Here is a 22,428-nt window from a genome sequence, read left to right as displayed (position 1 = left end):
CCCAAAGAACGTCGGAACGTTCGACAACAAAATTGAGCTGTAATGACAGTGCTCCTTCCAATTTTCTGCCGATACATTTTCACAACTGTGAGTCAAGTGGCCAACTGGGCCCACCCAGCAGGGTTGACCCTCCACCCCAAAGGCCTCCTGGTGCCTCTTCTCGCCTCCAGCCACGTGTAAAGCAAATCTCGTGGTGCCCAGGCTCTGACGCGGTCCCGTCACTGCGCTGGACGCAAGAGCAAAACCAATCGGCCCCCCACCCCCACCCCAGAGCAGGCAGGGGACGTGAAGCGACACGTGCTGGACCGTCCAAAGGCTGAGGAGGACCACTTCACCCAAAGTTGATGACCCCACGCTCCCCAGGGCTCCAGCCTGGCCAACTCTCCAGGCAGCTGGGAGGAGTCTGGAAAGCCCGTGACTATCCACCAGGTGGAGGCCAGATGGCCAGGGAAGGAAAAGCAAAGACCATTGGCCGTGGCCGTGGTCAGCCGAGCCTGGGCGGACCGGCAGGGAGGAGGGAGCCTGTGCGCTCCAGCCACTGTCTCAGTAAGCAAGCCCCAGACATTCAACAGATGAAAAGCAGTGGCTTGGAATTCTCTTAGAACGAAACAATAAGTGCATTCTCTGTCTGGTTTCGACACCAGCTTCCAAAAGCAACAGGCACTGAGAGCCATTCAGCATCACCGCCCTCCCAAAACTTGTTCCCGCCCCCTGAGAGAGCTGGGGAGCTGCAAAGGCAGCCCCCGCTGTGACCTGCAGGTCAAGAGCTGCCTGCAATCCCTCCCTTTTTTCCCACACTCCCTGTGGCAATTAACAAGGGGGGGGGGGTTGGAACCAGAACACTGCTGAAACCAGCAAATAACTGGTGGCCGGGTAATCCTCGCTCTGGCTGCGTGAAGGACAGAAATAAAATTGCCATTTCAGCTCTGGGTGCAGCTGGAAAAAGCTTTCACTCTCGAGGATGTGCAGAAAACTTAGGGGAAGGAGGTCCATGGAGAAGAAACTTTTCCCATCTCCTGTTGAAATTAATGAGAACGGCACTCACAGCGGGGAGAACAGGAACCCAGGGGGATTCTCCTAGCGCTAAGCGGTGCTTGGGTTTAGGTCGCGACCACAAATAGCTTACGGCCCCGTGCCCGCCGGGCGCTTGCTAATGATGGAGTATCCACCTGCGGCGAAGGAGTCCCGACTGGCCACCGGCCGCCTGCGGAGGTGACCAGTCCCCTGCAGCCAGAGGGGGTCGCTCGCTATGAGCACCTGTCCAGAGGGCACTTGGAGACAGGCTGCTTGGCCCTGTCCCCAAGGCGGCTGGACTCAAAGGCAAGATGAGGGGGTGTGCCTTAATGTGGGAGGGGAAGAAAAGGGAGTGAAGATAAGGGAGAGAGGAGAAACGGGGAGGGAAGAGGAAGGAGGGAGGAAGGCGGAGTGGGGGAGAGGAGGAGGGGGCGGGGAGAGGAGGGGCCGAGCCGGCGGCACGGGCCGCAGCGGCGCGCTGGTTGGCTGGTCCCCGCGTCCTCCCGCCACCCGCCCCCTCCTCCCACTCCCCGCCCTCCCCGCGGCGGCTGGCGTCGAGAAAGTACAGTAAAAAGTCCAAGTGCAGCGCTCGTCAAGATGGGAACGGGCTCCTCCAGCTACCGGCCCAAGGCCATCTATTTGGACATCGATGGACGCATTCAGAAGGTAGCCCCCTCCCCAAGCTTCCCAGCCCGGCGCGGGCGCCCTCAAGGCGCGCCCCCTGCGGTGCCAGCCCGGCGGCGGCCCCTCCCCGGTGACAGCGCGGGGTCCCGGAGGCGGGTGGGGGCCGGCCAGGGGGCGCCGGCGGGGGAGGGGACGGCGGTCGAGCGAACCGGCATCCGTGGAGCCTGCTGCGGCCCTCGACAACTCGGGCCGGGGGTTGGTGGGGCTCTGCGGGGCAGGTGTCCCCACGCGCGGCCCCGTGGAGAGGCGCGACTGCAAGGGGGGATTTTTTTCCATTTCGTGGGCAGAGCTTTCTTTGTAACAGATCTGATTAGGCTGAGTTCCTCCGTTCAGAGGCTGGTCCGTTAAGCCTTTTACTTCCGGTGGAACACTCACCCCGGGAGCCGGTGGGCAGACCTGCCGGGCAGAGTCCTCAGACAGGGAGGCTGCCTGGAGCTCGCAGCCCCTGTGGGGACCGGGCACTGCTTCCCGGCCAGCAGGGAGCAGGTTGGGCGGAGGGGTGTTGGTAGAGGCTGGCTCAGCAGGGACTGCTCATCCCCCCACCTCCTTCAGTTACCCATCCCAGCAGGTGGCCGGCTCTGACCGCCAGGGGGTGACCCCGGGGCTGCTCTACCTCCTGGGCCTGCAGAGAGACTGGGTGACCCTCTGGACCAGCTTTACATTCAGAGCATCTCTCCTGCTTCTCACTGGCAGAGAGGGACGATTAGAAAGCTGGCTTGGAGCGGGCTTCTCCAAGCTCCCCCTAAGGTCCTGGGCGCGGGGGACAGGGAAGGCCCCAGTGAGGGAAACGCTCCGAAATCTCAGCTGGATGTTTCAGGGAAACCCTGCAGCTGCCGCGGCTCACTTTGCTCTTCTCAAGGTGGCGCACCCAGAGCTGGGAAGCAGGGGGAGATGCCCCAGCCAGGCACGGAGTAGCCTCGGGGGCTCGGGTGTCTCCGGTTCTCACACAAGCCTCTGCTAACTGCCTCACCCTCAGCCCATCCCCTGCTTGATCCCAGGAAAGGAGAAGTACGGGCTCCCCTTCTCCCACTATAGCCCGCTTCATTGGAACTACATAACGGCGAGCAGGAAGCAGCTGAAACAAGGGCAGGTGGCCCACCAGCTCTTACTTCATCAGCACAGGGCAGGTGGTGACCTGATGCAGTACTCCCCCCAGGTCCCCTGACTTCCAGGGCTGGGCACCTGTGACTGCACAGGAATTTAACAGCCTCCCCAAAGGAAGAAAGGGCCCTCCGCTGAGTACTTCCCTGCCCCAGCATGGACACACATGCACACACCTGGGCACACTCGTGTGCACATGCATTCACACACAGCATGCACATAAAAATATGTGCACGCACCACGTGCAAACGCACGCACGCACACATGTACACAGGCACACACGCTTTTTCTACCCCAGCAGAGGAGAATTACCAAAGATTGGCCCTTTTTATCTTTGGAAAGAGGTGAGATGAGATGCTGTCACCATCAGAAGTGACAGCTCCTTCCCAGAACTTCCCAAAGCTTTCCCGGAGAAATTCAGTGGGATGTGGGTGAAAAGTGGAAGAGAGGGTCCAGAGGGAGGTGAAGGTGAGTGGCGGGCTCAGCTCAGCTGTCACTGTGGGCATTTTGCGGCTGAGATGCTCGAGGTTTGGGTGACCTCCACGAAAGCAGCCCTGCAGGTGGCCCTGGGAGACCGCGGGCACCTGCGCTCAGGGGGTGCCAGATCTGATGTTGAGTGTTGGTTCCACCAATTTCTGTGATCCCGGGCATCTAACCCTTGGCTCTTCTGAGCTGGCCTCCTGGTCAGTAAAGTGGAACAAAAACACCCGCTTCACAGACTCTCGTGTGCAGTGAAGGAGGCCATGTAGACAGAGTGCCTGGAACACTCTGGAACACAGCGGGCGCGATGCTCTCTCTCTGTTTCGTCCGTGCCCTTTAACTAATACAAAAGAGGGGAGGCAGACCGTGGTCCTCAGACCTCTGCCGTCTGTGTCAGTGCTTCTTGACCTTGCTGTGCGCCCTCTGCCTTTGTTGCCAGCCCTGTTGGGGGCTCCTGGCTGCACCTTTAGCCCTGGGGGAGAACCGGATCATTTGGGTTTCCAGGCATGTGCTAGAAATTCATAACCCCGCGCTCACCTCACGCTCGACACCCAGCAGCACTGTTGGGACTTTAATCCTGGGTTGAGAGCTCCTACAGCAATGCTTCCAGCGGCTGGGGTTTCTTTTCTTAAAGTCCCAGGCACTGGATTAATTCCTAAAGTTCCCAGCATGCAGTCGTGTTCTCTCTCCCTTTTATCCCCATCCCACCTCCTTTCCGGGAAAGGTCACTCTTGAGGGGAGAGCCCCGCGGAGTCGGAGTCAGGGGATGAGGCAGGTACCGCTTCTGACGCGTGTGCCGTTCTGTGCGCCCATCGTCCCTCCTGCGGCCCCCACGTTGTTTCTGCTCCCTGTCTGTCCAGTGCCCCGGCTCCTGGTCCTTCCACGCTCCCCCCAGAGAGGGCCCCAGTGGGGAAGAAGAAGATAACAGGCAGAACAGTGGCTTCTGGGGCTTCCCTGGTGGCGCAGTGGTTGACAGTCCGCCTGCCGATGCAGGGGACACGGGTTCGTGCCCCGGTCCGGGAAGATCCCACATGCCGCAGAGCGGCTGGGCCCGTGAGCCGTGGCCGCTGAGCCTGCGCGTCCGGAGCCTGTGCTCCGCAACGGGAGAGGCCACAGCAGTGAGAGACCTGCGTACCGCAAAAAAAAAAAAAAAGAACAGTGGCTTCTGCAGGTGGTGTCTGCTCCAGCAAAGCTTGGGGTGCAGACGTAGCCACCGTCCCCGTCTGAGGACGTACCGTAGTGATCGTACCGTAGGTGTTCCAGGTTCCTAGAGAAACCGCGGTGGCCCTCGGGAGGCTGGTTCACTGCTTCCTTGGTGTGAAGGAGGCTCCAGCACACACGGTCACTTCACCTGCTCAGGTATCCAGCGGGAGGCCGCCACGGGGATCTGGGGTCCACTTGAGGGATCCGTGTTCCATCCGCCAGATTCTCCTGCAGAGGCTGTGCAGAGGAGGCTCAGAGGGCACACGTGGCTTATCTTCCCGGGTCTGGGTCCTTCCTGGGTCTACACAGAAGCAGCATCCCAGGTGGCTGGCAGCCATGGCAGGAGCCAGACGGCGGTCCTGTCCTAAGCGCCTCCACTACCGCCCCCACGGCCTCGGGTTAGTTACCCAACCTCTCTGTGCCGTGGATTTCTCCGCTGTCACGCGGGGATGCTGTTGTTCTGCTTGCTGTAGGAGTCCAAGCGGACAGGGCAAATAGCTTAGTTATCCAGACGAGTTTACTGAGCAGCTGCTATGTGCTGAGAGCCGGGATCCAGCTTCGTGAGTCCCCCCGAGCCATGGCCCCTCTGCCCCCTGCTTCCCCCGGGAGGGACAGGTAGTAAGCTGCCGCTGTTGCAGGGTGCCTGGTGACGGGCAGGACACCGCGGGATTCGGCTGGCGGGAAGGGGCTGTGATGCCGGCCGTACAGGGGGCCCAATGAAGAGGTTTCCTTCCTCAGAGAAGACTGGCGTTGTGGGGAAGGAGCCCTTCTCGCAGACTGGGTGGCCTCAGGAGGACCCAGGCCGGGAACTGCCGTATGGCCAGGGCTGCGGCCTCACGCGGCCAGCAACACCTCTGCACACCTGTACCCATCGCCTGCGCCTCCACCTGCCAGGGGGGCGGGTGGGACCTGGCTCCTCCTGGCCTCAGGTGAAGGAGGAGGGAGTGGGAGCCCCCAAGCCCGGAGAGCCAGCACCGCAGCTCTGAGGACTCCGCTCTAGGAGCAGATGCGTCCTGTCCCTACCCAGAGGGCTTGCTGTTTCTCTCTGCAGCTTCCCCTGACCTCAGAACCTGCTCCTTTCTCCCACCCGTGTCCGGAACAAGGATGAGCTCAGCAGGCGTTGCCCAGGGCATGACGGGACAATGCCCTTGGCATCAGGGAGCTTGAGGGGTCCTGCCTGGTGGCACGTCTGGGCGTGGGTCTGCCCACCTCCTGCATGAGGCAGACTGAGGCCTTTGTGGGACCCCCGGACCTGGCCTTGGGCTTGGGTTTGGTGAGAGGCCTCATCTGGGCAAGACTGACCATCCTGGAGACCATAATAAGTGCCGTTGAAAGGGCCCGCCTGTTGGTGCATCACCCTGGTCTAGCGGCCCCCTGGGGTACAGCCGCTTGTCAGGGGGGCCACCTGGCTCTGCTGGGACCACCCTCGGCCTCTGTGAGTTGCCACGTCCTTGTTCCCGCCTCGCTCTGCAGCTGGAACTCAGGTCTTAATGGGCGATCAGCCACTTGAGTTCTACTACGTTGTTTCTGCTCTAAAATAATGGAACAAATGAGAAAAATCCAAAAGGAAGAGCAGTTAGAGCATCGGAAAGTTAAAACGTCAAGAGAAGGCTGTTCCCAGTTCCAACGCCTTGTTGTGATTGGTTCTCCCCACCCTGTGACTGTACCCCCTTCCCCACTGGGGCTAAGCCCCCGTCCGCCGGGCCTTCTCTCCACCCTGCTGCCCTCCCCCCAGCCTGGCCCTGTTGACACCTGGGACCCCAGGCCGTGAAGCCGGCACTCAGCCCCCGTGGAGCTGCGGGGCCGGGCCTGCCATCCCCTCCCCAAAGGTTCCCCCGGAGCTCAGGCCCGCCCTCCTCCCTGCGCTGGGAGTCCCGCTCCGCCCGCTCTGCCGCAGTCTCCCTGTGCCCCCCTGCCCTGCTCTGGCTCTGCGCCCTCTGAGGACAGCAGCCTCCACTGCCTCTGGCACGGACACGAGCCAGCGCTTCAAGCTGGCTGATCGTCTTCAGCCTGTTTGTTGCAGGGCGCACCTGCCCCCGTCTGGTCCAGCGCGGTCCGCATGGCGGGGCCTGGAGTCCCTCCCTGGCTCATGGAATGTCTTTCCCCTCCTGGAATGTCTGGCTGGCTGCCTGGTGAAGCCTAGTGGAGATTCCCTTTTGCCCGCAGACGTGTGCCCCTGCTTTGCCCCACGCTCAGAACATCCCTGGCCTGCCGACCGGAAGGGTCTATGCCCGCCTGTACAGGGATGCACTCCCTGGCCAGGCAGACCCAGCGAGTCCTCTGGGCTTCTGCGCTGCTGTCCTCTCCCCACATCACTGCCAGGTGGACTGCCCTCCGCAGTCCCAGCAAAGTCGTTTATCCTCCTTTTAATGTTCATAATGTAAGAGCTTTAAAAAGATATTGAAATGGTAACAAGCTAATTGCAACCAAGGGAAGTTGGAGAAAGGGGGTCATTCCATACCCTTTCAGGGATTCCAGTGCAAATGGAGGTATAGGGCTGGTCGTGAAGGGGAGAAGACCCAGCCCCTCGCCTGTGATGACCCTCTGTCTGCAGCTGCGCCAGAGCTGGGCTGTGAACATTGATGTCTCCATTTTCATTCTCTTTTTCAACAAGTAGATCAGCCACTAAAGTAAGTCAGCCTGACTCCTGAGATGCCGTTTCAGGTGCTTCCAAATAAGATCTCTTGGAAACTCAGTCTCTCAAATTTTAGCCCGAGGTCGTGGAGAGCGCAGGAGGCTGCTGGACCCCCTCCTTCCCACTAGCTACGGTCGGAAAACCTCTTAAACCAGACACTTTCTGACATCCGGACGCCCCAGCACGGGGTTGGCTGGAGGCCCGAACCTCACTAATGTCATTCATCAGGGTTGACGGATAATGACATGGAGACCTTGCCGGCTAAGCGCAGGGGGTGCGGAGCTGCTCTCGGTGGTCACGTGGAGGGGCAGAGGCCGTGGTGCTGGACAGACAGCCTCTCAGTGCCCGGCTCTGCCATGGAAAGGTCACCTTCTCCTCGGTGAGGTGGGTGCAGTGCTGACGCCCCACACGGGGTGATGCGGATGGCGCTAGATAGCACTCGTACAGAGCCCAGGGCGGAGCCGGCCACCCGGGGAGGCTCAGTAAACACGTCCTGTCCCCCGGCCCCCTCCCTCTGCCCTGTCCACTCGGAGACTCTGGAAGAAGCCTTGGCAGTGCCTTGGTGTCCCCGGTTTCATATCTGTAAGCCAGCCCACTGTGACAGACAACCACAAAGATGGGGGCAGTGCCAAGGCCCCGAGACCCCGGCCCACTGCCCAGGGCACCTCCCTCTCCGACCCGGCAGAGGCAAATCTCTTGCCCTGAACGAGAGGGCCGGTGGCCTCACCAGAGCCCTTGTGGGCCGAGCGGCTACTTGGCCTCAGAAACGTGCAGAGTACGGCTCTGAGTGTCAGGGAAGAAAAGCACGGGCAGGGCGCCCCGTCAGACAGCTTCTGGGAACCTCATTTGCACGCTCAGCTGGGATGCTGAGCCCTGTGCCAGCCTCGGGGACCCCGACACAAGCCCGGCAGTGGGCAGCAGGGGCTGGGCGGACAGGTAGCCTTGGGTCACTGCAGGCTGGGGCCCCACTCCCCTGTCCTGGGTTTGCGGTTTGCAGGTGGCAGGCTGCACTCCTGGGGACTGGGGGAGGTCTTTGGCAAGAAGGGCTGAGAGGGTCCCCAGAGGACACAGAGGGCCCTCAGGTGTCCATGTCAAGACAGCTGCAGCCCAGCCCTGCCCCAGTGAAGGATTCCTCCATGCTCCCATCCCCTCCCCTTCGGCCAGACAGGCCATGAGACGGGAGGGGGGCCCCGGCAGCCCCCGCCCAGGTGTGGCAGAGGATGGCCTCCAGCCTGGAGGACGGCTCGCGGCCGGTGCAGGAGGCATGTCAGCCGCCCAGCTTGAAAGACGTAGAGATGGAGCCATAGCCTCTTGCTCAGCTCATCGGGCTAATTCCTCCCACTTTTGTGGTTAAGTGTTTGCATTTCCAGGGTTCTGAATCTTTTTGAGAAAAAAGTATTCTAAGGTAGTGCACGCTTAAAGATCCAGCCGTGAGAGTATAACAAGTGCACCCGTCTCTCCCTGGGCACCGGGTTTACAGCCGTGCTGTGGGTCACTGTACAGGGCATTCAGTTGCCTTGGAAATGGCACCAAGCGTTTTCAGTCTCAAAAACATAACCTCTGCAGTCGGTGGTGTGGTTATTTGCCTTGGCCGCAGGCCTGCCTACCTGTCCGCCACCCCATCACCCCACCAGGTACCACATCTCCTTCTCAATTCCCAAAGCTGATCGCCCGATGGGGACTTTCGCCTGAACAGAAACTCACAGCACCTCTGAAAACTCAGTCTTGACACAATTAAAGAAGAGCTAGAACGTTCTGTTCAGTAGGCTTTCGATGCCCTGCCTAACATTTTTTTTAATTTTTAAAAATCGTAGTAAAGGGCTTCCCTGGTGGCGCAGTGGTTGAGAGTCCGCCTGCCGATGCAGGGGACCCGGGTTCGTGCCCCGGTCCGGGAAGATCCCACATGCCGCGGAGCAGTGGGCCTGCGCGTCCGGAGCCTGTGCTCCGCAACGGGAGAGGCCACAACAGTGAGAGGCCCGCGTACCACATTAAAAAAAAAAAAAAATCGTAGTAAAATACACATAGCATAAAATTTTACCGCCTCGCCATTTTCGGTGTACAGTTAGTGGCACTGATACGTTCACATCGTTGTGCAGCCATCACCACCATCCATCTCCAGAACTTTCTCATTTTCCCAACTGAAACTCTGTCCCCACTAAACACTGACTCCCCGTGCCCCCTCCCCAGCCACCCGGCAGCCACCACCCTACTTTCTGTCTCTGTGAATCTGAGTCCTCTAGGGACCTCCTATAGGTGGGATCGTACAGGATTTGTCTTTTTGCGACTGGCTTATTCCACTGAGCCTATTGTCCTCAGGGTTCATCCTTGTTGTAGCAGATGCCAGAACGTCCTTCCTCTTTAAGGCTGAATAAGATTGCAATGTGCGGATGGACCACATTCCATTTATTCGTCAATGAATTTGCCTGCTATCTTTTAAACCTGAATCATCTCCACTCTTATCACCTCAGTTTGCAAAGCGTAGGTCTGTTGCAATAGTGAATTATTGTGTCTTCTGGAAAACTTTGTGTTCCCAAAGCCCTCCCCCGTTTCCTGGTCCTGATCGTGCTCATCCAGGGCGGTTGTGTGCGGTGTGGTCTATGAAGTGAAATGTTACAGGCGGGGAGGGGAGTCAACTGTTCAGGGAAGACAGATGCTTTTCAGATTCAATTACACTCAGTCCGTTTACCAGCAACATGACATCACGGTCGAGAGCACCGATTCTGGGGTGGGTTCGTCTGCGTTTGCACCCGGGAGCGTGCGGGCAAGTTACATGCCTCGGTGTCTCCGTCTGTGAGGTGGGGGGAAGCCAGCGTCCACTTCACAGGGCCGCTGTGATTAAGTTCAAGCATGTGTGCTGAAACGGGGTGGCATGTAGTGTATGTTTAGGAAGGTCGTGTTATTTTTACTTGTTTATTATTTATGCATGTCATGGATTCAAGCCGCCGGATCTCCGTGTCTGGCTGGGGGAACCTTCCCAAGACGTGTGGCCCTGTGTGTCGTGCCATCGTTCCAGGCACAGGGCCGTGTGTCCAGGAGTGCTCTGTGGAATGAGGGGGCCGGCCCAGCCCCTCGGGTGTATCCAGCTCTGTGACACCTGGTGACTGTGTTCCCCAGGTCGGCCCCCAAACCTCTCTTCCCAGCAAAGAAAAGACCGCAAATGCCTTTCATTTCTCCTCCGACTGTTTCGGAGGTGGCGCTCCATCAGGACAGCGGTGAGAAGGGAAGGCAGGGGAAGGGGACGTGACCACCCAGTGCAGGCTCTCGGCTTGGATGCACTGGGACCAGCAGTCCCGATCGTGACGTGGGGCAGCCTGCATGCCCGCGTGCTCTCCAGCTGCATTAGGGTTTCCAGGCTTCTGGGTCGTTTGTTTTGCTGGAGGGGATGGCAGCGGTACCCACAAGCACTTAACAATAATTTTACAGGCGAAATCAGCCTTTGCTGTGGAAACGAGCAGTGCTTGGAGAGTGCTCGGCTGGTCGCTTTCCCCTGCGGCCCCAGGAGCGCTCTGCTGTCTCTGTCCCTTGGATGCCGGCTGTGCTCCCCCAGCCCCCGTGTGCAGCCTGGGAGAGCTGCTCGGCCCTGGGCGATCTGTCACAGGCAGACCCTCCTCGGTTTAGCCGAGAGGGAACACGGCCGCAAGGAAAAGCGGCCACCGCCCTGCAGTCACCACCACCCAGCTGCAGGCTCCGGGAACCAGGGTGCTGTCCAGGTGGGGTCAGGCATCCCCGAGGCCAGCTGCAAGGTGCATTGATTCATTCTGTAAGCAGAACGGTTAGCAGACCCAGTGATTCAGGCTGGCTTTATCCCCACAGCTTCTGCCTTGGGGATTTTTTTGTTTTTACATTTATAGCCTTACAACTAACAGAAAAAGAGGCAGTGCATTTGACATGATCATCTAGAGATCTTCAGTAATCTCTCCACCTGCGATTCCCATTTGCAAGAACAGCTAACCCAGAGCATCGTTCCTTGTTACGTAAAGGCTGACTGCCGGCAGAAGCAGCCGGGTGTGACTGGCGGCTCGTCTGGAGCCCGTCTGCCATGCGCACCGGTTCCAGAGCACTTCGGGGAGCAGCCCCCAAAGTGTCTGCGCTCAGAGTTGTGTTATATAAGCTTCACAGGGGGAAGAGTCAAGATGTGGGCAGTGCTTAAAGGCTCAAAATTCATGGTCACACATACCCTGAGATCTCTCAATGAAGCTTCTTATGTAAGCCTCAGATGTCTTACCATCACTATTAATAACAGAAAAAGAGCAAACACGAGAAGCAGTGGAACACGTGACTCAGAGATGGCTTAAGATGCCCCCTGGAGCCAGCAGGACGTGCAGCGGTGGTCCAGCGTGTATTTGAGACCCATTTTGCGGGGGGTGTTTTGAAGGCTGAGCCCCAAAGAGCAGAGATGGGAGATGGCACCTGTGCCCTCCTGGCAAAGACGGCCCAGAATATTCCAAGGGGTGAGGGTCGGAGAGGCACTTCCTGTGGCAGAGTTATAAATGGGCACGTGTAGGAGCAGTGAGTTTTCTCCGGGAGTATTTCTTGAAGCAGTGCTGCTGGCACCAGGCAGAAGAGGTGGATGAGACGGGTCCCAGCCTCAGGGACGGAGAGGACACTCCCGTGCAGGTGATGCCTGGGTGATGGAGGGTGCTGAGGTGGGTGGGCAGAGGGTTAGGGCAGCCCTTCTCAGAGTCAGACTCGGCGGCCGGTCCTGGGCACCCAAGATGTTAAGCCTGATCATCAGGGCCCGATTCTCAGGGTTCCCGTGAGTGAGCCTGGAGGGTGCGGGCTGCGTGCACCGGCGGACGTGGCTGGGTCCTCCACCTGCTCCCCTCTCCCTGCACCCCATATTTCCCCCCCGGAACGTGACAGCATATGCCAAGCCCTGCACCCTATTTTTTCCGACTCGTCCTGTGCACGGCATCTCCCCTCCCAGGCCTTTCCCTGAAGCCCAGGGCCTCTCCAGGGATGGGGGACTCTGGGCCTCTTGGGCACTGGTGCTGGAGCAGCGGGGCCCCCTCTACGTCTGGGGTTTCTGACTCGGTCTGCGGCCCTGTGGTGACCCCTCCCCACATGCTCCAGAGAGACAGCTCAGGCAACCCCCAGCGGATGCAGGTTGGGTCCAGACACCACAGGGCCCCCTCGAAGCCTCCAGCTCCCACCCACCCCCCTTGGACGTGCCAGGCTTGGCTTCTGGAAGAAAAAGCCAGGGTTTAGTGGCTTTCGGCCAACCGCTGTGAGCCCCAGGCATCAAACTAAAACTAGTGAGCCCCAGGGGGATTGTTTGGTTCAGCGAAGAGGCTGCACGGGTGACACGGCCTCCACACTCTGGGTGGCACGGGTGCCACGCGTTGTGGGACAGTGGGCGTCTCGGCGTGGCCCAGGAGACACTGTGCCCGGCTGACGTTACATCGGGGACGAGCACCCCCGAAAGTGCAGCCGCACTGAGCAGAAACCCCGATCTCCGGAGGCACTTGTAGCAGCCGTAGAGGATGCCCGTGGGGGTTTTCTCCCAGTGGTGGATGCCAGCCTCCGCCTGGATAAGACGCAGGACGGTGGGGCTTGGACCCGCTCAGGGCCCCCAGCGTCACCCATGCCCAGGGACATTTCTTTTCTGGCAGGAAAACTGTGCTCAATTTTTCTAATGAAATTTCAAGTGATAAAAAGAAAAGGAAATACGGGAGGCGATGGAGGGAGGGAGGAAGGAAGGCTGCCCCCACTGCAGATGGAAGCCTCTCAGCTCCCCCGCGTCCCACGACCAGCTCAGCTCACTGGACTTTCTCCCCAGCTCCCATCTCAGTACGCACACCACTGTTCGCCAGGGCGCCCGCGTGACGGCCCCAGGTGCCTCTGGCAGGTTCCCGCCTGCCTGCGTTGTCACCTCGTCCTGTCTTTGTTCCCGTGGGTCCCCACCGTTTGGGGTGAATTGTGTCGCCCCCAAAAGATATGCCCACGTCCTAACCCCCAGTACCTGTGAATGGGACTGTGTTTGGAAATAGGGTCTTTGCAGATGTAACCAAGGTGAGATGAGGTCATGCTGGTTGAGGAGGGGCCTTTATCCCACGTGACTGTGTCCTTTAAGAAGAGGGAAATAAATGTGCACGTACAGAGAACAGAAGGCGGAGGTGGAGACTGGGGTCATGTGTCCACAAGCCAGGGAGCCCCAGGGGTTGCTGGTCGCCACCAGAGCTTGAGAGAGACGAGGACGGACGCTCCCTGAGAGCCTTCGGAAGGACCCAAACCCGCCATTGCCTTGACTGCAGACTCCCGGCCTGCATAAACTTCTGTGGTTTTAAGCTGCCCGTTTGTGACACTTCATTCCGGGAGCCCCAGAAAACTCATACAGTTGCCTCATTTTAACTTCATTACCTCTTTAAAGACTTTCTCCAAATACAGCCCTCCCCGGAAAGCCTTGATCATTCTCTGGAAAGGGCTGAAAGGCGCAGCTTCCCTAGAACCCTCGGATTCCCTGTTCATTCCCACTGGCAATGGCAGTGGGACGTGGACGCTTGCTTCGCAGGACAGCCGAGCTCTCTGGCCTGAGCTGGAGAGAGGGGCCCTTCCCGCCTCCTGGTCACAGGTCTCGCTTTCCCGCGGTTTCTTCTACATCTTGCCTTTTCGCCCTCCCCCGATCCCCGCCACACCCACATTCTGCCTTGAAACAGGGCCAGAGGGACTGCATGTTGGGGAAAGGCTCCCCATGGGTGGACCCCAAGGGGCTTCGGCGCCAGGTCCTCTCCTCCTGCCCCCTCCCAGCCGGGGCACCCAGGAGCCCTGACCCCAGGATGGGTCTCCCGGGACCACACCCGGAGTCCTGATGCAGCAGAGCCGCGGGCAGGGTAGCAGGACGAGGGCCCATCGAGGGGAAGTGCAAGGCTCGTGGGCCACGAGCTGCCTCTTACTGGGGTTAGATCTCAAGAAGTAAAGCAAATCTGAAGCAGACAGACGCCCTCAGCCACATCCTAGCTTCAAGCAGCCCTCCGAGTCGAGCTCCGCCTCAGCACATTTCTTGTTCTTCCGGCTCCTCGCTTTGTGCATTTTCAGTCCCCTGGGAGCCATTATTTCTAACAATGGAGCTTGGCCTCAGACACCAGAAGCGAGAAAAAACAGAAACAAAGCAACCCTGAAAGATGACAAGAGCCGTGAGTGGATCAGCTGTGACAGATGGGTTCAGGGTGGAGGCTGCCGCAGACTCGAGCGGGGAAATGGGCCCCGAAATCCCGCTGAGGCTCAGGGCAGCCCAGAGCCTGAGCAAGTGGGGGTTACAGAGTCTGGGTGGCCGCGTCCTGCCAGTGAACGTGCACATATCCAGGGCAGTTCCCACGACTGGACAGTTCCCGGGCTCTTTCCCTGCAGCCTCCTAGCCTCACCGTCCCCCAGGCCCAAGGCAGCTCTTAGGGGCTGAATCACAGCCTTTGACCCGCTCCCAAGCTTCCAGTGTCTCCGCCCTCTAACCCGTGCTTCCCTGGCCCCGTCCTGCAGTTTGGTCCCAATCCTACAGACACTCCGTGCCTCATGCAGCTTCAAGGACTCCCATCACCTGCAATAAAAGATCCCAGGCTTCTCAGAATGGAGGCCAAGGGTTTGTTAGCTCCCTGGGACTCCTGTAACAAATCAGCCATGAGCAGCGTGACTGAAAACAGAAATGTATTCTTTCACTGTTCCGGAGGCCAAAAGTTCTAAATCAGTATGACGGGGGTCGGAATCAAGGTGTTGGCAGAGGCCCTGGGGGAGAATCCGTCCCTGCCTCTTCGGCCTTCTGCGGCTGCCAGCGTATCTTGGCTTGCGGCCTCATCCCTCGAGTCCTCAAGGCCAGCATCTTCCAATCTCTCTCTGCCCCGGCTTCACGTCACTTTCTCCTCCCTGTGTTGTCGGCTCTCCCTCTGACTCCCTTGTGATTCTGTGATTTCATCTAGGCCCACCTGAATAATCTGGGATGATCTCAAGAGCCTTAATCTAATCACACCTGCAGAGACTTTGTCCCATAAGATGATATTCACAGCTTCCCGGGGTTAGGGTGTGGGTATCTTTGGCGGGGTGGGGCATTATTCAGGGCTGACGGCCACTTGGCTGTAAACACATTCTAGCCTCAGCTCACAGCACAGCCCCACAGGCTCTCCACACGTAGTCACTGTGCCCTAAGCCCAGCGGGATCGTCGGTCTAGAATTGTGGGTAGGGTGGAGCGAGGTGATCACACTTTCCCTTCACCTCCAGGCTGATTCACTCTGCTCCTTGTGGCCTCCCCATCCCTTGAGGTCGGCCCTCTTTCACAGATGTGTCCCATCTGCCTTTGTTTTCGTGTGTGTTGTGGACATCATCGCCTCCTCTGCCGCCCAGTGCATATTACAGGCAGGGTCTTAGACATCTCTCTGCTCCCCCCACCAAATGTGGCTCTTCATTTTGATTGCGTTAACTCGTGCTGCGCTAGGCAAATGTGCCTCTCAAACCCTGTCACCTAACAGGCTGCCTCGACTGCCTCTTGTGTGTTGGACCCCGGAAAAGGTGCGCGAGGGAGAGATGAATCTCGGGAAGCAGTGGTTTGCTTCAGAACCTCAGCCTCAAATCACCCCGCACCCCACCACCCCCTCGGCTGCTTATTCAGCGGCCCCGGAATCAGCAGACTGGGCTTTGCTTCCAGCAGTGCCACGTGCTGGTTGTATGATCTTGGGCCTCAGTTTCCACATCTGTAAATGGGACTAGTACCTGCCTGGCAGACATTTGGGTCATGCTCACCACATCCCAGGTATCTTGGGACGTATTTTATAGAGGCTGTGCATCTTCCCTAGATGGCACATGAGGAAAGTATGCAGTGAAGAAGTTAAGGAATTTGCCCACCATCCCAGAGTCCTTGAGAAGCAAAGCTGGCCGTTGAACGGGAGGGCAGGCTTCAGGCTCTGTGCGGTGAATGTGCCTCTTGGGGAGAAGGAAAAGCCACCCATGGGGTGAGGTGGTCATTCCAGTATCTGGGGCTCAGGGCAGAAGCTGCCCAGGGGAGCCCCGCAGCACCGTGAAGCTGGCCCTGTCCACTCTGAGGTTGAGATATCTAAGACCAGAGATGTTGGGAGACTTGCCTGGGGCACACGGTGTATTAGAGGGGGAACAGAGTCAGGTCCTGGAAGCCCAGTTCAGAGGCTTTTCCTCGGCTGGTTCGTCACGCCCTTACAAGCTCTGCAAGAGCAGTGAAGTTGGTCTTTAGGGACCCCTCTCTGCATTTGTCCCAAACTCACCCTCCCATAATTCCAGGAGGCTTTGCATGTGTGCTGCCCCCCGAGCGTGTCCATGATTCCCAGCTTCACCCACACCTGGTCTCCATCATCTAAGACAGTTTATCGCACTGAGCAGCCGGCTCCTCTCCCTTCCCTCGGCCTGGCCTTCACCCGCTGCTGGACTCGCAGTCGCCATTCCTTTTCATTCCCACTCACTGGTGTGAACCTGGATGAGTTCCTCTACTCTCTGAACCTTAATACCTGCGAAATAGGAATAACAGTGCCCAGCTTTAAAGCTTGCTTTAAGGATCAAAGATAATGTGTGTTCTTCCACAAATAAATGGCAAGAAAAAGGGACCATGTCTCACACACACACACACACACACACACTCGTTTTCAAGTCACGATCCACACAAGACTCACCTGGTGGATTTCTTTGCTGACCTTCTTGGTCTTTATCCATTTGTTGCATCCCTTACGTTCCTTTTGCCATTTTATTGGTCAAAGAAGACATATTACTTCTTGTCCTCAAAACATGCCCCAAGGATAGATATCTGACAACCTGAGAAGTGATAAGGGAGATTGTTGTCAATTTTATTTCCATGTGATAATCGCACTGTGGCTATCTTAAACCATAAGAAAGAGATCTTATATTTTAGAGATCCACACTGAAATACATGCATGAAATAATACGATGTCGAAAATGAGCTTCACAGTGACCCCACTGGAGGGTGAAGTCGGGGGACAGGCAAAGCAGAATGGGTCTCGCGATGAGAGTCGTGGAAGCTGCGAGGTGGGAAGGGAGGCCCCGTTATGCCAGGCCTTCTGCTTTTGCACATGTTGGAGCATCTCCATTATACAACAGTTCCTCTTTCCTTTCAGAGAATGTGTGTAATGCATCTGGCTCATAGTAATAAATGGTAGTTTTCGTTATTATTTTTACTTTTTAACACCTTTATTGGAGTATAATTGATTTACACTGGTGTGCCAAGTTTCTGGTGTATAACAAAGTGAATCAGCTGTACATATACGTATATCCCCATATCCCCTCCCTCTTGCGTCTCCCTCCCACCCCTCTAGGTGGTCACAGAGCACCGAGCTGATCTCCCTGTGCTATGTGGCTGCTTCCCGCTAGCTATCTATTTTACATTTGGTAGTGTATATATGTCCATGCCACTCTCTCACTTCGTCCCAGCTTACCCTTCCCCCTCCCCATGTCCTCAAGTCCATTCTCTATGTCTGCGTTTTTATTCCTGTCCTGCCCCTAGGTTCTTCAGAACCACCTTTTTTTTTTTTTTAGATTCCATATATATGTGTTAGCATACGGTATTTGTCTTTCTCTTTCTGACTTACTTCACTCTGTATGACAGACTCTAGGTCCATCCACCTCTCTACAAATAACTCAATTTCGTTTCTTTTTATGGCTGAGTAATATTCCATTGTATATATGTGCCACATCTTCTTTCTCCATTCATCTGTAGATGGACACTTAGGTTGCTTCCATGTCCTGCCTATTGTAAATAGTGCTGCAGTGAACATTGTGGTACATGACTCTTTGAATTATGGTTTTCTCAGGGTATATGCCCAGTAGTGGGATTGCTGGGTCATATGGTAGTTCTATTTGTAGTTTTTTAAGGAACCTCCATACTGTTCTCCATAGTGGCTGTACCAATTCACATTCCCACCAGCAGTGCAAGTGTTCCCTTTTCTCCACACCCTCTCCAGCATCTACTGTTTGTAGAATTTTTGATGATGGCCATTCTGACTGGTGTGAGGTGATACCTCATTGTAGTTTTTTTTTTGTTTTTTTTTTTTGCGGTACGCAGGCCTCTCACTGTTGTGGCCTCTCCCGCTGCGGAGCACAGGCTCTGAATGCGCAGGCTCAGCGGCCATGGCTCACGGGCCCAGCCGCTCCGCGGCATGTGGGATCTTCCCGGACTGGGGCACGAACCCACGTCCCCTGCATCAGCAGGTGGATTCTCAACCACTGCGCCACCAGGGAAGCCCTCATTGTAGTTTTGATTTGCATTTCTCTAATGATTAGTGATGTTGAGCCTCCTTTCATGTGTTTGTTGGCAGTCTGTATATCTTCTTTGGAGAAATGTCTGTTTAGGTCTTCTGCCCATTTTTGGTTTGGGTTTGTTTTTTTTGATATTGGCTGCATGAGCTACTTGTAAATTTTGGAGATTAATCCTTCGTCAGTTGCTTCATTTGCAAATATGTTCTCCCATTCTGAGGGTTGTCTTTTGGTCTTGTTTATGGTTTCCTTTGCTGTGCAAAAGCTTTGAAGTTTCATTAGGTCCCATTTGTTTGTTTTTATTTTTATTTCCATTTCTCTAGGAGGTGGGTCAAAAAGGATCTTGCTGTGATTTATGTCATGGAGTGTTCTGCCTATGTTTTCCTCTAAGAGTTTTATAGTGTCTGGCCTTACATTTAGGCTTTAATCCATTTTGAGTTTATTTCTGTGTATGGTGTTAGGTAGTGTTCTAATTTCATTCTTTTACATGTAGCTGTCCAGTTTTCCCAGCACCACTTATTGAAGAGGCTGTCTTTTCTCCATTGTATATTCTTGCCTCCTTTATCAAAAATAAGGTGACCATGTGTGCATGGGTTTATCTCTGGGCTTTCTATCCTGTTCCATTGATCTATATTTCTGTTTTTGTGCCAGTACCATGTGTGTACTAGCATGTCTTACAGTTTTCTGCATACAGGTCTTTTGTCTCCTTAGGTAGGTTTATTCCTAGGTATTTTATTCTTTTTGTTGCAGTGGTAAATGGGAGTGTTGCCTTAATTTCTCTTTCAGATTTTTCATCATTAGTGTAGAGGAATGCCAGAGATTTCTGTGCATTAATTTTGGATCCTGCTACTCTACCAGATTCATTGATTAGCTCTAGTAGTTTTCTGGTGGCATCTTTAGGATTCTCTATGTATAGTATCACGTCATCTGTAAACAGTGACAGCTTTACTTCTTTTCTGATTAGGATTCCTTTTATTTCTTTTTCTTCTCTGATTGCTGTGGCTAAAACTTCCGAAACTATGTTGAATAAGAGTGGTGAGAATGGGCAACCTTGTGTTGTTCCTGATCTTAGTGAAATGGTTTCAGTTATTTATTTCTTTTTTTTTGCGGTACGCGGGCCTCTCACTGCTGTGGCCTCTCCCGTTGCGGAGCACAGGCTCCGGATGCGCAGGCTCAGCGGCCATGGCTCACGGGCCCAGCCGCTCTGCGGCATGTGGGATCCTCCCAGACCGGGGCACGAACCCGTGTCCCCTGCATCGGCAGGCGGACTCTCAACCACTGCGCCACCAGGGAAGCCCATGGTTTCAGTTTTTCACCACTGAGAACGATGTTGGCTGTGGGTTTGTCATATATGGCTTTTATTATGTTGAGTAAGTTCCCTCTATGCCTACTTTCTGGAGGGTTTTTATCATAAATGGGTGTTGAATTTTGTCGAAATTTTCTCTGCATCTATTGAAATGATCATATGGTTTTTCTCCTTCAGTTTGTTACTATGGTGTATCACATGGATTGGTTTGCATATATTGAAGAATCCTTGCATTCCTGGAATAAACCCCACTTGATCATGGTGTATGATCCTTTTAATGTGCTGTTGGATTCTGTTTGCTAGTATTTTGTTGAGGATTTTTGCATCTATGTTCATCAGTGATATTGGCCTGTAGTTTTCCTTCTTTGTGACATCGTTGTCTGGTTTTGGTATCAGGGTGATGGTGGCCTCGTAGCATGAGTTTGGGAGTGTTCCTCCCTCCGCTATATTTTGGAAGAGTTTGAGAAGGATAGGTGTTAGCTCTTCTCTAAATGTTTGGTAGAATTCGCCTGTGAAGCCATCTGGTCCTGGGCTTTTGTTTGTTGGAAGATTTTTAATAGTGCTTGTGATTGGTCTGTTTATATTTTCTATTTCTTCCTGGTTCAGTCTCGGAAGGTTGTGCTTTTCTAAGAATTTGTCCATTTCTTCCAGGTTGTCCATTTTATTGGCATATAGCTGCTTGTAGTAATCTCTCATGATCCTTTGTCTTTCTGCAGGATCAGTTGTTACTTCTCCTTTTTCATTTCTAATTCTACTGATTTGAGTCTTCTCCCTTTTTTTCTTGATGAGTCTGGCTAATGGTTTATCAATTTTGTTTATCTTCTCAAAGAACCGTCTTTTAGTTTTATTGATCTTTGCTATTGTTTCCTTCCTTTCTTTTTCATTTATTTCTGATCTGATCTTTATGATTTCTTTCCTTCTGCTAACTTTGGGGGTTTTTTGTTCTTCTTTCTCTAATTGCTTTAGCTGTAAGGTTAGGTTGTTTATTTCAGATGTTTCTTGTTTCTTGAGGTAGGATTGTATTGCTATAAACTTCCCTCATACAACTACTTTTCCTGCATCCCATAGGTTTTGGGTCGTCGTGTTTTCATTGTCATTTGTTTCTAGGTATTTCTTTTAATTTTCTCTCTGATTTCTTCAGTGATCTCTTGGTTATTTAGTAGTGTATTGTTTAGCCTCCATGTGTTTGTATTTTTTACAGATTTCTTCCTGTAATTGATATCTAGTCTCATAGCGTTGTGGTCAGAAAAGATACTTGATACAATTTCAATTTTCTTAAATTTACTGGGGCTTGATTTGTGGCCCAAGATATGATCTATCCTGGAGAATGTTCCATGAGCACTTGAGAAGAAAGTGTATTCTGTTGTTTTTGGATGGAGTGTCCTATAAATATCAACTAAGTCCATCTTGTTTAATGTATCATTTAAAGCTTGTGTTTCCTTATTTATTTTCATTTTCGATGATCTGTCCATTGGTGAAAGTGGGGTGTTAAGTCCCCTACTATGATTGTGTTACTGTCGATTTCCCCTTTTATGGCTGTTAGCATTTGCCTTATGTATTGAGGTGCTCCTGTGTTGGGTGCATAAATATTTACAATTGTTATATTTTCTTCTTGGATTGATCCCTTGCTCATTATGTAGTGTCCTTCTTTGTCTCTTGTAATAGTCTTTATTTAAAGTCTCTTTTGTCTGATATGAGAATTGCTACTCCAGCTTTCTTTTCATTTCCATTTGCATGGAATATCTTTTTCCATCTCCTCCCTTTCAGGCTGTATGTGTCCCTAGGTCTACAGTGGGCCTCTTGTAGACAGCATATATATGGGTCTTGTTTTTGCATGCATTCAGCCAGTCTGTGTCTTTTCGTGGGAGCATTTAATCCGTTTACATTTAAGGTAGTTATCGATATGTATGTTCCTGTTACCACTTTCTTAATTGTTTTGGGTTTGTTATTGTAGGTCTTTTCCTTCTCTTGTGTTTCCTGCCTAGAGAAGTTCCTTTAGCATTTTTGTAAAGCTGGTTTGGTGGTGCTGAATTCTCTTAGCTTTTGCTTGTCTGTAAAGGTTTTAATTTCTCTGTTGAATCTGAATGAGATCCTTGCTGGGTAGAGTAATCTTGGTTGTAGATTTTTCCCTTTCATCACCTTAAATATGTCCTGCCACTCCCTTCTGGCTCGCAGAGTTTCTGGTGAAAGATCAGCTGTTAACCTTACGGGGATTCCTTTGTATGTTATTTGTTGTTTTTCCCTTGCTGCTTTTAATATTTTTTCTTTGTATTTAATTTTCGATAGTTTGATTAATATGTGTCTTGGTGTGTTTCTTCTTGGATTTATCCTGTATGGGACTCTCTGTGCTTCCTGGACTTGATTAACTATTTCCTTTCACATATTAGGGAAGTTTTCAACTATAATCTCTTCAAGTATTTTCTCAGTCCCTTTCTTTTTCTCTTCTTCTTCTGGGACCCGTATAATTCGATGTTGGTGTGTTTAACATTGTCCCAGAGGTCTCTAAGGCTGTCCTCAATTCTTTTCATTCTTTTTTCTTTATTCTGTTCTGCAGTAGTTATTTCCACTATTTTATCTTCCAGGTCACTTATCCGTTCTTCTGCCTCAGTTATTCTGCTATTGATTCCTTCTGGAGAATTTTTAATTTCATTTATTGTGTTGTTCATCGTTGTTTGTTTGCTCTTTAGTTCTTCTAGTTCCTTGTTAAACATTTCTTGTATTTCCTCCATTCTATTTCCAAGATTTTGGATCATCTTTACTATCATTATTCTGAATTCTTTTTCAGGTAGA

General features: G+C 53.9%; 1 protein-coding gene across 1 annotated transcript in view; it reads left to right on the top strand.

Annotated features, from left to right (window-relative positions):
* Nucleotides 1-1,553: 1,553 nt before the first annotated feature.
* The window catches only part of PDE9A (phosphodiesterase 9A), a 99,086-nt gene continuing 78,211 nt past the window's right edge, over nucleotides 1,554-22,428 (top strand). The window contains exon 1 of the mRNA XM_022552854.3: nucleotides 1,554-1,680. Coding sequence (XP_022408562.1) covers nucleotides 1,612-1,680 — 69 coding nt within the window. The 5' untranslated portion in view covers nucleotides 1,554-1,611. The remainder of the gene's footprint in view (nucleotides 1,681-22,428) is intronic.

This window comes from Delphinapterus leucas, chromosome 4 (assembly GCF_059928025.1).
Source record: "Delphinapterus leucas isolate spDelLeu-1000000601 "Yukka" chromosome 4, BTC_Dleu_Yukka2, whole genome shotgun sequence".
Taxonomy (NCBI): domain Eukaryota; kingdom Metazoa; phylum Chordata; class Mammalia; order Artiodactyla; family Monodontidae; genus Delphinapterus; species Delphinapterus leucas.
This window is presented reverse-complemented; position numbering and strand designations above follow the sequence as displayed.